The following is a 14,234-nucleotide window of genomic DNA, read 5'->3' on the forward strand; positions in this document are numbered from 1 at the left end:
AGAGCGAGAAGGGGTCATGAGAAGGCCTTGGCGGGTAAGATTAAGGAGAATCCCAAGGCTTTCTACAAATATGTCAAGAGTAAAAGGATGAGATGTGAAGGCATAGGACCCTTAAAAGGTGAAGGGGGAAAAGTTTGTGCGGAACCGTTAGAAATGGCGGAGCTGCTTAATGAATACTTTACCTCGGTATTCACGGTGGAAAGGGATCTGGGTGGTTGTACTGCTGGTTTGCGGTGGACAGAAAGGATCGAGCATGTGGACATAAAGAAAGAGGATGTGTTGGAACTATTGAATGGCATCAAGGTTGGTAAGTCGCCAGGACCGGATGGGATGTACCCCAGGTTACTGTGGGAGGCGAGGGAGGAGATTGCGGAGCCTTTGGCGATGATCTTTGCATCGTCGATGGAGACGGGAGAGGTTCCGGAGGATTGGAGGATTGCAGATGTGGTCCCTATATTCAAGAAAGGGAACAGGGACAGCCCGGGAAATTACCGACCGGTGAGTCTAACCTCAGTGGTTGGTAAGTTGATGGAGAGGATCCTGAGAGACAGGATTTATGATCATCTAGAGAAGTTTAGTATGATCAAAAGTAGTCAGCACGGCTTTGTCAAGGGCAGGTCGTGCCTTACGAGCCTGGTTGAGTTCTTTGAAAATGTGACCAAACACATTGACGAAGGAAGAGCGGTGGATGTGGTCTATATGGACTTCAGCAAGGCGTTCGATAAGGTCCCCCATGCAAGACTTCTTGAGAAAGTGAGAGGGCATGGGATCCAAGGGGCTGTTGCCTTGTGGATCCAGAACTGGCTTGCCTGCAGAAGGCAGAGAGTGGCTGTGGAGGGGTCTTTCTCTGCATGGAGGTCAGTGACCAGTGGAGTGCCCCAGGGATCTGTTCTGGGACCCTTGCTGTTTGTCATTTTCATAAATGACCTGGATGAGGAAGTGGAGGGATGGGTTGCTAAGTTTGCTGACGACACCAAGGTAGGTGGTGTTGTGGATAGTTTGGAGGGATGTCAGAAGTTGCAGCGAGACATAGATAGAATGCAAGACTGGGCGGAGAAGTGGCAGATGGACTTCAACCCGGATAAGTGTGTGGTGATCCATTTTGGCAGATCCAATGGGATGAAGCAGCAGTATAATATGAAGGGTACCATTCTTAGCAGTGTAGAGGATCAGAAGGACCTTGGGGTCCGGGTCCATAGGACTCTTAAATCGGCCTCGCAGGTGGAGGATGCGGTCAAGAAGGCGTACGGCGTACTGGCCTTCATTAATCGAGGGATTGAGTTTAGGAGTCGGGAGATAATGCTGCAGCTTTATAGGACCCTGGTTAGACCCCACTTGGAGTACTGCGCGCAGTTCTGGTCACCTCATTACAGGAAAGATGTTGAAGCCATTGAAAGGGTGCAGAGGAGATTTACAAGGATGTTGCCTGGATTGGGGGGCATGCCTTATGAGGATAGGTTGAGGGAGCTTGGTCTCTTCTCCCTGGAGAGACGAAGGATGAGAGGTGACCTGATAGAGGTTTACAAGATGTTGAGAGGTCTGGATAGGGTAGACTCTCAGAGGCTATTTCCAAGGGCTGAAATGGTTGCTACGAGAGGACACAGGTTTAAGGTGCTGGGGGGTAGGTACAGAGGAGATGTCAGGGGTAAGTTTTTCACTCAGAGGGTGGTGGGTGAGTGGAATCGGCTGACGTCGGTGGTGGTGGAGGCAAACTCGTTGGGGTCTTTTAAGAGACTTCTGGATGAGTACATGGGATTTAATGGGATTGAGGGCTATAGATAGGCCTAGAGGTGGGGATGTGATCGGCGCAACTTGTGGGCCGAAGGGCCTGTTTGTGCTGTGGCTTTCTATGTTCTATGTTCTATGTTCTATGGTCCTGATGGTGGGGAGTGCAGAACCAGGGGTCACAGTCTAAGGATATAGCGTAAACCTTTTAGGACTGAGATAAGGAGAAATTTCTTCACCCAGAGAATGGTGAGCCTGTGGAATTCTCTACCACAGAAAGTGGTTGAGGTCAAAATGTTGTACGTTTTAAACATGGAGTTAGATATAGCTCTTGAGGCTAAAGGGATCAAAGGGTAGTGAGGAGAGGAAAAGTGGGAACAGGTTACTGAGTTGGATGATAACCCATGGTCATAGTGTATGGTGGAGCAGGCTCAAAGGGCCAAATGGCCTACTCGTGCTCCTATTTTCAATGGTTCTATGTTTCTGGGGCACAGTCGGACAAAAATTGACCTCAAGTCAAAGAGGAAGGCATTGGAAAGGGTAATTCCACACTTGGTCAAAGGTGGGAGGGGGTGATCTTAAAGGAGGAGAGGGAGATGGTGTGGTTACAGGATACATATTGCCAGCTGGAAGACGCCAGCGAGTCAGCGGGGAACTAGGATTAGATTTGGATTGTAAAAACAGAATATGCAGGAAAATCTCAGCAGGTCTGATAGCATCGAAAGAGAGAGAATGGAGCCAATGTTTCGGGTCTGGATGACCCTTTGTCAGAGCTCAGTGTTAATCTGAATTTTAGATTGCTTGCTTTAAGAATTAGCACAGACATGATGGACTGAAGATTCTTCTGTTTAGTGAACTTGCATAGTTCCAAGCAGCCGCTGCCTTCCTAGTTACCTATAGTATACTGGTTGTACATTTATTATATCCAAATATTTGAGTATTGCTGAAAAAAAACACGTGTTGTCGAAGCTTTTTGTCTTGCATTCATCAGGACAATTCACAAGAATACCAAATGTGACGGGAACAACAACTTATACTGCATGACAAGAAAGTGCTGATTGGTTGGCAAGTGAATTCCGATTGGTGGAAGTGTTGCCATGGAGAATGCCTTCACCAATCAGAGTCCAAGTCAAAAACCCTCCCTGTTGTGGCACGTTTGCCAGTGGCGGGATCTTCTGGTCCCTCCGCTGTCAATGGGAATTCCCACTGACTGCATCCCAGGCCACCTGGAAACTCCCAGAGGGGGTGCGCCAACGACTGGACCAGAAGATACCGGGAAAAGCCAGAGAATTCCAGCCCATGTATCTTTTCTGAGCAATACACACTGCTGCACTACCAAATGACTATCCAGATAACCAATAATCACAACTATTCTGAACCAATTTGATAGTTTAACACTCAGTGGCATGGCTAACATCTTGAATAGAGTTAAGATATACAAAGCATTCAGCCAAATAACCACAGTGCAATAAAATATAAATAAGTAAAGTCCATAATGGGTTGAGAATGAGCAACTTTGACTTAAATTTTGCCAATCTCTCTATGTAATGCAGTCTCTAATGTAGGATCAAAATTGAAGCATTTTCTTGGGTTGTCATAAGGTAGAAACTGGCCTGAGCGCACATTAATCCAGCTCGATTCGACAGAATTATTTATTACAGCAAGAGCTTGAAGATGGTCTATTTTTTCACTGAAATTCAGATATTCTCTTCCAGGAATAGTGCTGCCGTAATACAGATATGGAAGAATCAAGCGGCTTATAGGAGTCTAATGGGGCAGCTGGATCACTCTGACTGTACAGAAACAGCAACGGTTTGCTTTATTCTAATTAATCCAATCATTTTTAATAAAATGCCAAAATTGTGGGATTTCAGTTCACTCATACATTACAAAAGAAGGCGAAATAAAAGGGCTAAATTAGTTTATCGGAAAATGCAAGGACGATATTTAGGTAGTAGCTGAAATTTGTTATTTTAATTGGTGTCCCAATCTTTTTCAATGTTAAGGACCTGCAGAGTCGTTTCCCTAATTCTCCTGCATTCAGTTCAACTACTGATTGGTGCCTTGATACAGAATGCATTAACCGCTCATAAAAATGATTCACGCCACCCTCAACACAGCTGATGTATGTATCAGATCACACTGTCCAATTGAATTAAACTGTTTTGGTCAAAGGAGCCAGAGAAGTGATATTCAAAAGCCAGGAATCCATTTCCCAGAAACAATCTGCATGATTAATTTTTAATCCCTCACATTTCAAACACCAATTGCAGTAATGCAAAATAAAAGAAAAAAAAAACTTGCATTCATAGAACACTTTTTGCAGCCCTGGAAAGCGCTTTGCAACCAATTCGACACTTTTGAAATGTAATCGTTGTTGTAATGTAAATGCAGCAGTCAATTTGCGCACAGCAAGATCACACAAATAGCAATGTGAGAATGGCCAGATAATCGGTTTTTAGTTTTGTTGGCTTAACAGCAGCAGATATATCCTGCAGGTCTCTGTACATGATGTGGAGATGCCGGCGTTGGACTGGGGTAAGCACTTCTCACAGTCTCTGAACAGCCAGAGGATCTTTCTTTATCAAGCTGAGGGGACGGACAGGTTAGATACCGCATCCAAAGGAGTACCTTTGATGGTGCATCAGGGATGGGAAGGCGATGGCCAGTGCTATTACCACTAGACTATTAATCCAGAAACTCAGCTAATGTTCTGGGGACCCTGGTTCAAATCCCGCCATGGCAGATGGTGGAATTTGAATTCAATAAAAAATATCTGGAATTAAGAATCTACTGATGACCATGAAACCATTTTCGATTGTCGGAAAAACCCATCTGGTTCACTAATGTTCTTTAGGGAAGGAAATCTGCCATCCTTACCTGGTCTGGCCTACACGTGACTCCAGGCCCACATTGATTGGTTCTCAACTGCCCTCCAAGGGCAACTAGGGATGGGCAATAAATGCTGGCCAACCAGCGATGCCATGTCCCACAAATGAATGAAAAAAAACTCCCTCAAGTACTGAGGTGAAGTGTGAACATGGCTTCATGCTGAACCCTATGGCGTGGCATCTGTACTCTTTTGGCTAAGATCTAGCGTTGGATCAAGCTCAGGATGGGGTGCAATGCCTTATCTTGTCAGCTTGGATCTTGTTTGTCTCCCATGTGGAGATAATGAATTGGATTCAATTGGATTTTGAATTTGGTTTTTGGAGCCAGCAAGGAATGGATTTGGGTTTGCCCGGTCCACTCTGAGCATTGGCTTTGTAACTTTCAGGATGGAGTAAATAATGTTTTAAAAATCTGTACCCAAAGACATTTGTCTAGCAGCCATGAATACTACCACTGATAAAAGCTGAATCTGCACAAAAATCTCTGGTGCGTCTGATCTCTGATTTCCAAATTCTTTGCACTTTTTTTAAACAAGAAAGCTTAACTTAACCTCGTGTATCTGATGACACTGGCCTGGACGTTGTGGCCAGCAGTGATAGGACTGCACTCACTGTTGACCTTATAAAAAACTGCCCATAGATTGAGAGTTCTCTAGAGCATTAAATAGCTCTTTTCCAATACCACTTTTAATTTGAAATAATCTCAAGGAGATCTGTATTCAGTAACAGAGTAGGCAGCAAGCAGGCTGATCAACCAATCAGACTAAAGATTTCTCACAGACAGTAAAGCAGGAAGCAAGAAGCAGGGAATACAATTTACATTTAAATCATTGCGCAAGAAACAAAATAAAGATTGGGATACGCACATGGGACTAAAGGAGCAGATAAATTGCAAGACAATCTTCAAAAAATATATTAAATTTTAAAAGATCAACAGTTTTTAAACCTTCTTCTAAGGGAATGACACTTATAAAAGAATATTTCTCAAGACCAGAGAGATTGTTCAAGGGTAGTTACGATGTGGTAGTCTATTCAAAACTCAGACTTTCCTGATTGAACAAGGTTTAATATTTGCATTGATTTTTACACCAATAATGTGTATAAACTTCATGTCAAGTCAGTAATTCTGTGTCAATCCGAGGCCACCACACCAAGACCCTGTGGAGGAACAGGGTTGCACTGACAGCAACTTGCCAATTTCTACATTTATCCACACACACGTGGATGCCAGAAATTGCTGTTGGTCTTGTCTGCGAATGGCAGTGCGCGCTGACAGCTTCCCCATCATTACCAGCACAAATTGTGGGCTTTTAATTATATACATTAGCTGCAACAATTTTTGTGCATTCATTCTAGTTGTTTCAAGCCTAATAGAGTAAGAGGAAAGTGGAAATTTTGAGGCATTTGTCTCTGGAGCTAAGCACCGACTGAGCAATGAAAAATATAAATATTCAAATCTCACGATGACAAATGGTGAAACTAGATTTCACAGATGTGTTAACTTTGGGGCTAGGGGGTAGGAATTGCCTGAAGTGTAAAAAGCCAACTGGTTCACACATATCTTTCAGGGAAGCTGATTTCTTATTCCTGTCGCTCCAGTTTACACGTGATTCCAATCCCATACTATGTGGCTGATTCTTCATGCTCTTGGGGCAACTAGCGACGAGCAATGAATACCGCCTTGCCACTGTTGTCTGCATGCTAGGTTCGACATCAAACAAGGAAAGGAAATTCTCCAGTTGCTAACTTCAGTTTGTTGTTTACTAGACTTGCACATGTCTTGGGCACTGATCATAGAATCCCTAACACTGCAGAAGGAAGCCATTCGGCCCATCAACCCTGCACTGTCCACAATCCCACCCAGACCCTATTCCCGGAACCCCACATATTTACCCTGCTAATCCCCCTGACACCAGGGTCAATTTGGCACGGCCAATCAACTTAACCCACACATCTTTGGACTGTGGGAGGAAACCCACGCAGACACGGGGAGAACATGCAAACTCCACATAGACAGTGACCAGAGGCCGGAATCAAACCCGGGTCCCTGGCGCGATGAGGCAGCAGTGCTAACCACTGTGCCACCCTGTCAACGTATATCTTGGGCACTGATGCGTAGAGTGCTTCTGGGATTTGGCTTCTTGACTGATTCAGCGTCAAAAAGACGCATCACCCATCTTACTGTTCTCAACAAACTGTGTGCGACCGCAGCCTGCATCTCTAAATGCCAAGGTGCTTCACAGGAGTGGTGCCAATCTAATTTGTTGCTGAGACACTTTAGGATAATATTAGCCCAGATGACCAAAAGTTTGGTCAATGAGAGAGGTTTGAAGTAGCCCCTTGAGGTAAAGAGGAGGAATGACTTAGGAGGAGCGTTCCAGAATTTAGGACCTAAACAGAGGGAGGCATGATTATCAATGGTAGGGTGATGGAAACTGGGGATTCACAGGAAGCCAGAATTTAATGAATGCAGAGATCTCAGAGTTGATGGGTTGCAGGAGACTACGGTTACTGATTACGAACACTCCTCGTTAATGTTGCAATCCTGTCACATTGAAGTGTGGGCAGCTGTTACCAATTGGGGAAAGGTTAGGGCATTATTCTGAAGTATATACAAGAACCGCGTTTTACCCATGTCAAAAGGGGGAAAGGTGAGGCAGTGCCTGTGTTCCATGGGTTATGTGAATAAACCTGTGATGAGGAAAGACTGCCTCCAGATTCCCCTTTTACACAGTGACTGAGCAGTGATTCATACCACTTGTAGCACCCATCAGGATGTCACTGTGGCACAGTGGTTAGCACTGCACCCTCACAATGCCAGGGACCTGGGTTCAATTCCCGCCTTGGGTGACTGTGTGGAGTTTGCACATTCTCCCTGTGTCCGCGTGGGTTTCTTCCAGGTGCTCCAGTTTCCTCCCACAGTTCAAAGATGTGCAGGTTAGGTGGATTGGCCATACTAAATTGCCCTTTGGTGTTCCAAGATGTGTAGGGTTAGGGGAATTAGTCATGGTAAATGCATGGGACTATGGGAATAGGGCAGAACCTGGGTGGGATGCTCTTTCGGAGAGTTGGTGCAAACCTGATGGGCCGAATGGCCTCTCTCGGTACTGTCGGGACTCTATCCTTCCAATTCCCCATCACCAGTATTCTCAAAATGTACAATGCAATCCATATTTATGGGTTAAAATATACTCCCAAACTCAAAGCATTACTTAGTGAAAATGTAGCAAACTTCTTTGAAAACACTGCCTTCGTGAAAGGTTGCTTTTGGCAAACCTTTCTGCATTTCTTTAGAAATAGGGTAAAATATGGCTGAGCACATAGCAAATCACTTTCTCTGTGGCACTGCGTCAAAAATGATATATATGCCTCAGGGCTAAGCAAACAGAACACACCCGAGTCCTGAAATTTTAGCTCGAATGGTGCGTCAAGTAGACACAAGGTGACATTAAATGTGCAACCATTTAAAAGTATTACACGGTTCACATGAGAAATTGGCCATTTGCATTGCGAAGTGGACCAGAAATCCCATATTTGTAACGTTCCTCACTCAGCTCCCTTACCATCGATACAGCCAGCTGGAGTCCATCACAGTCTTACCCACAGCGCTACATTGTGAGGATACGCCAGGCCATGCAAGGACAGCCTGTCAACACGTTCACAATGCTGGGCTGCAGAGAAGCAGGAGGAGGCCATTCAGCCCTTTGAGCCCCTGCTTGCCTCTTCCATAAGCACATGACTGATCTAGTAGTGATCTCATCCCCGCTTTAAATAAGGGGTAACTCTTCCAAAGTATTCCAAAAGGGAGGACGAGTGGTTTGCTTGCAAGTCTCACAATTTGCAGAACCTTCGACTTTTTTGGAATTCCCATGGCAAGCAGAAGATTCGAGTCACGAGCACCAACAATAACGACTGCTGAAAATCATGGGGCTCGTCTATAAATTGCAAATGGCACCGACAATGTAATTATTCCATGGGCCCTGGTCTGGTGGAACAGAGCAGCAATGCATGAAATGGGCAGCACACTGACACAGTGCCTCACAGCTCCAGGGACCTGGGTTCAATTCTGGTCTTGGGTCACTGTCTGTGTGGGTTTCGTACATTCTCCCCGTGTCTGAGTGGGTTTCCTCCGGGTGTTCCGGTTTCCTCCCACACTCCAAAAATGTGCAGGGGGTTAGGTTGATTGGCCATGGTAAATTGCCACTTATTGTCAGGGGGGCTAGCAGGGTGAATATGTGGGGTTACAGGGATAGGGCCTGGGTGGGATTGTTGTCGGTGCAGGCTTGATGGGCCGAGTGGCCTTCTTCTATGATTAAAAGTAACATACAAACCAGTGATCAGGAGTAATGAAGAAAGGACAGTATTGCTCTGACAGAGATTTGGCAAAGGGTCATCTGGGCTCGAAATGTGAGCTCTTTTCTCTCCTTACAGATGCTGTAAGAAGTCTCACAACACCAGACTTCTCCCCCAGTCCAACGCCGACATCTCCACATCATGACTTACAGATGCTGCCAGACCGGCTGAGATTTTCCAGCATTTTCTCTTTTGGTTTCAGATTCCAGCATCTGCAGTAATTTGCTTTTATAGAGTATTGCTCCAACTGCCCTTCTACAAACCTATCTGAATGAAGACCCCAACATTTCACCCACAGTGGTCGCATGTGGAGTCATCCATTCCAGAGATTTGAGTACAAAGCTGAAGCTGGCAATGGAGTGTGGTGCTGAGGACGTGCTGTATCATTATAGATGCTGTCCTTAGAGCGACACATTAAGCTGAAGCTCCAGTTCTGAGCTGCTTGATCGGTTCGAAGTCTATCCCATTGGTCACAGTCATAGTTCCACACAAGACGCTGGAACGTTCCCTCACCGTGAAGGTGGGATTTGGGGTCCACACGGATTGGCGCGTTGGTTACTCCGCTGATACTGTCATGGACTGCTGCATCTGCGACAGATAGGTTGGTGAGGGCGAGGGAGGTTTCTCACGCTTATTGGTTCCCTCATCATCTGCGGATTAGCAGGGTAAATATGTGGGGTTACGGGAATAGGGCCTGGGTGGGATTGTGGTTGGTGCAGACTCGATGGGCCGAATGACCTCCTTCTGCACTGCAGGGATTCTATGATCTGGCAGACCCAGTCCAGCAGCTATGTCCTTTCGGATTTAACCAGCATGGTCAGTCACGGTGATATGAAGCCATTTTTGTGATAGAGTTACACACAGTCCCCTTGCCACCATCAGTGCTTCTTCCAACAGGGAGGAGTATCGATTCAACAGCTGGAGGGGGGCGGGGGTGGATGGGGTGAGAGTGAAGTGGGTAGGGAGGGGGAGGAGGGTTGGTAATTATCCGGTTAGTTTCCATGTCTATTTCAATTTTATTACCGGTCATCAGAACAGGTAAGTGACCTGATTAAAAACAGAAAATGCTGGAAAATCTCAGCGGGTCTGACGAAGGGTCATTCAGATTCAAAAAGTCGGCTCTATTCTCTCTCCATAGATGCTGTCAGACCTGCTGAGATTTTCCAGCATTTTCTGTTTTTGTTTCAGATCCCAGCATCCGCAGTAATTTGCTTTTACCCAAGTCACCTGAGTAACTCTCGACTGTATTTTCAGCATGTTTTGCTTTTATTTCAGATTTCCAGTATTTTGCTTTTCTTTCAGGAGTGAAGGTGTTAGAATTTTCGAACGCTCTTGTGAAAAATGGTCACAGATGCCAACTCTCGATATGTGATCAATAAATGCATTTTAACCAGGACTATTCATTGGTGTAGGGCAAGGGCAGGGTTTTATGGGCTTAGATCACAGATCAGCTAGAATCTCACTGTATGGTCAAAAAGTGAGGGGCTGATCGGCCTCCTCTGGTTCCTCAGGAGGTTGAGCACCCAAACTGATTAAACTTACTTCTGAAAATCCTTTGTCAAGTCACCTTTGCGGCACTGTGACTTAAGGTCATAGAAAATCATAGAATCATAGAAACCCTACAGTGCAGAAGGAGGCCATTTGGCCCATCGAGTCTGCACCGACCACAATCCCACCCAGGCCCTACCCCCACATATTTACCCGCTAATCCCTCTAACCTACGCATCTTAGGATTCTAAGGGGCAATTTTTAACCTGGCCAATCAACCTAACCCGCACATCTTTGGACTGTGGGAGGAAACCGGAGCACCCGGAGGAAACCCACGCAGACACGAGGAGAATGTGCAAACTCCACACAGACAGTGACCCGAGCCAGGAATCGAACCCGGGACCCTGGAGCTGTGAAGCAGCAGTGCTAACCACTGCGCTACCGTGCCGCCCTAAAGTAGGGCGGCTAAACCTGAAGAAAACTTGAATTTGGGCTTCACGCTCAGGGCCACTGTAGGGATTCTATGACCCCCTTAAGGACCTGCTCGGTGTATGAAGGCTCGGTATACGAGCTCCAGCTGCTAAGGTAATCCCCAGAGAGCTCGTATTCAACGGGTCCTACAGAGAGGCCAATCAGTGTCAACAGAATATGGGCCCTTCATGAAGGCAATTGCAGACATAACTTACTGTAAAAATAAACAATGATATCTACTGATTGGGTAATTAGAAATGCACAGCAGGCAAAGCTGGAATTAGAGCATGTGGTGGGGAGGGGGTGTGCAGGGTATGGTGCGTGGGGTGGGGGAGATGGGGGTGTGCAGGGTATGGTGCGTGGGGTGGGGGAGATGGGGGTGTGCAGGGAATGGTGCGTGGCGGGGGGCGGGTTCAGTGAATAGGTTTGGTTGTCTGACTGTGACTGTGTTACATGCTTCCAATGGCTGGATGACAAGGATGAAGGAGCTCATGAGCAGATCGAAAAGATGCCACTGAAGCAGGAGTAAGAAGATGATGATACTCCACACTGGGCAGCGCAGTGGTCAGCACACTGCTGCCACACAGTGCCAGGGACTTGGATTCAATTCTGGCCTTGGGTGACTGTGCGGAGTCTGCACCTTCTCCCGGTGTCTGACAAAGGGTCATCTGGACTCGAAACGTCAGCTCTTTTCTCTCCTTACAGATGCTGCCAGACCTGCTGACATTTTCCAGCCTTTTCTCTTTTGGTTTCAGATTCCAGCATCCGCAGTAAATTGGCTTTTCTCCCCGTGTCAGCGTGGGTTTCCTCCGGGTGCTCCGGTTTCCTCCCACAGGCCAAAGATGTGCGGGTTAGGTGGATTGGCCATAGTAACAGCACATGGTTACGGGCAGGGGAGTAGGTACTGGGTAAGATGCTCCTTTGGAGATTCAATGTAGACTCAATGAGCAGAATGGCCGCCTTCTGCAGTGCCGGTACTCTACAGCTCTTCACAAGATTGAATATTTTAGGCATTTTATTGCACATTTCTCTGTTAATGATGAAGTGGCTGGGGGAGGGGGGGAGTTGGTGACAGTGGATACCTCTGGTTATCTGACTCCGGCTCCATGATGGGAAGGCCTGGTGAATGATGGAGGCTTTGTGGTTGGGGGAGCAGTAGCGGGGGGAATGAGCATTGTGTGCAGGAAGTTTGTTGGTGCCCAGGACCCGTGAATATTTAATGCCGGCCCTGTTTCCTCATGACATGCACAAGGAAGAATGTGGTCTCTCAAGGACACTCTAGATATAACCAAATATTTAACTATTTTGTCTGCAACATTTTCATTCTTGGTGAAAACTTCAGTGACAGAGTAATGAACAGAGCTGAATCCATGCCTCCTTCGCTTTGCTCATGGACGCCCTTCCATTTTGCGTACACAAATAATTTCCGGAGCACCGCATCGAGAACATTTGTAGGGAAACTCAAAGTCAACACCTGTCTCCGTTAAAACCCATTGGCTCCACTGGTCAGAGGCGCAGATGGTTGCATGCACATTGTGATAAGCCCCAGGACTTGCATGTGGAATCACTGATTGACCCCTCTGTAGGACCCGTTGAATACGAGCTCTCTGGGGATTACCCTAGCAGGTGGAGCTCGTATACCGAGCCTTCATACACCGAGCAGGCCCTTAAGTGGGTCATAGAATCCCTACAGTGCAGAAGGAGGCCATTCAGCCCATCGAGTCCATACTGACCACAATCTCACCCAGACCCTATTTCCCTAACCCCACATATTTACCCTGCTAATCCCCTGACACTAGGCTCAATTTAGCATGGCCAATCAAACTAACCTGCACATCTGTGGGAGGAAACCGGAGCACCCAGGGGAAACCCACGCAGACAACGGGAGAATATGCAAACTCCACTGTCATTATTCCATTGCCCCGGTTGGGACCTGTTTGTGTTCACCACAGGCCTGTGGTTTTTGCTTCGGTTTATGTTGTGAAATAAAAGTACAGTTCCTTTATATATATCAAAATTTACCAAGCTATGCGTACCTGCCCGATGGGGCTTCTTGAGAGGGCTTGATGCTCGCACTGCGGTCCCTCCTAACAGGCCCAGGCTCCATGGTGGGCAGGCCAGTGGCAGAGGTTGTCGTTGTCCATGTGGATGAAATCCGTCTCAATAATCCCGGAGGCAGACTTCTCCTCAGTCGCTGCAGGAAACAAAAGGATGCAACAACCAGCTGAAATCATCAATAAGCCTGATTTTTAAAAAAACAGGTGTGCGTGTGTGTGTGGACAATATCATCTTAAAGTTAATTCAGCTCAATCCTAAAGGCAGAAGTGGGAAAGTACAATATCTCAAATGCAATTGCAGTTCCTTGATTCTATCAAAAAAAATCTCTTCAATAAATATTTCTCCATCTTTTTGGAGTAAAATATCAATTATAAATTAAACAACAGATTTTTTCATCACATCTTAAAGCATAATAAACAAAGAAAAATGCTGCAATTTTGTAAATAGAATAAACAGTTGATTAAATCAAATTATATAGAATGGTTGCTCAGTTTATCCAAGACTGTGATAAAGGGATATTTATGCATTTTATTCATTAAACCTTCTTACAAATCCATCTTTCTGATGGTTTAACAGTCACCTAACTAGTCAAGGGCAATTATTGTTTTAAACAGTATTTTCCTCAGACACAATGGATCTGCTCACACACAATGAAGAATTCAAGACTGCATTGTTTGAATCATCTCAAAAGGGAAAGTTAATGAACCACAAGGTCTTTGTCGTATCTGCTGTCTTTTCCCTGTTCAATTCGATAAAATCGTTCACCTAGAAATTACGCCAACTGTTGAAGAATTCCGATCACACTTGTATGTGCAACCGCTTATAGGTCTACGATAGCTACATCAATGCAGCTATCGTAGACCTACATAGAGTTTAAAATCACTAATGTCTCCAGTATCCTTTTGCCTGCCCCCTCACAAAGTTCTATTCCAATGTGCGGAGGATGTCAGGCTAATTGCACTGGAAACCAAGCCTTGGGCCTCATCTACATAAAACCAGTGAGCTGTGTCGGGATGCCTGACTAGCTTATTCACTAAACTTCCTCTTACAAATCCACAGATCCATCTGTCTGATGGTTTGATAACCACCTATCGAGCCAACAATGGTCACAGGAGGAGAGAGGTTTCGACACCAAGCTGGTCTACAGGTATATTTTGGGAGAGGGGCTATGCTTTGCCAAAGGAGAAGGTCATGACCAGCCAGGCAAGGCCTGTACAGCTGAGGTAGCCTGAAGAAATACTCCTCTGC

The 14,234-nt window shown here is 45.9% G+C and overlaps 1 protein-coding gene across 1 annotated transcript in view; it reads right to left on the reverse strand.

The window, feature by feature from the left end:
* pde3a (phosphodiesterase 3A, cGMP-inhibited) overlaps window positions 1-14,234 on the reverse strand; it is a 483,881-nt gene that overhangs the window by 109,417 nt on the left and 360,230 nt on the right. The window contains exon 4 of the mRNA XM_078235322.1: window positions 12,965-13,122. Within this exon, the coding sequence (XP_078091448.1) occupies window positions 12,965-13,122 (158 nt within the window). The remainder of the gene's footprint in view (window positions 1-12,964; window positions 13,123-14,234) is intronic.

Source organism: Mustelus asterias, chromosome 19 (genome assembly GCF_964213995.1).
Source record: "Mustelus asterias chromosome 19, sMusAst1.hap1.1, whole genome shotgun sequence".
NCBI classification, from domain to species: domain Eukaryota; kingdom Metazoa; phylum Chordata; class Chondrichthyes; order Carcharhiniformes; family Triakidae; genus Mustelus; species Mustelus asterias.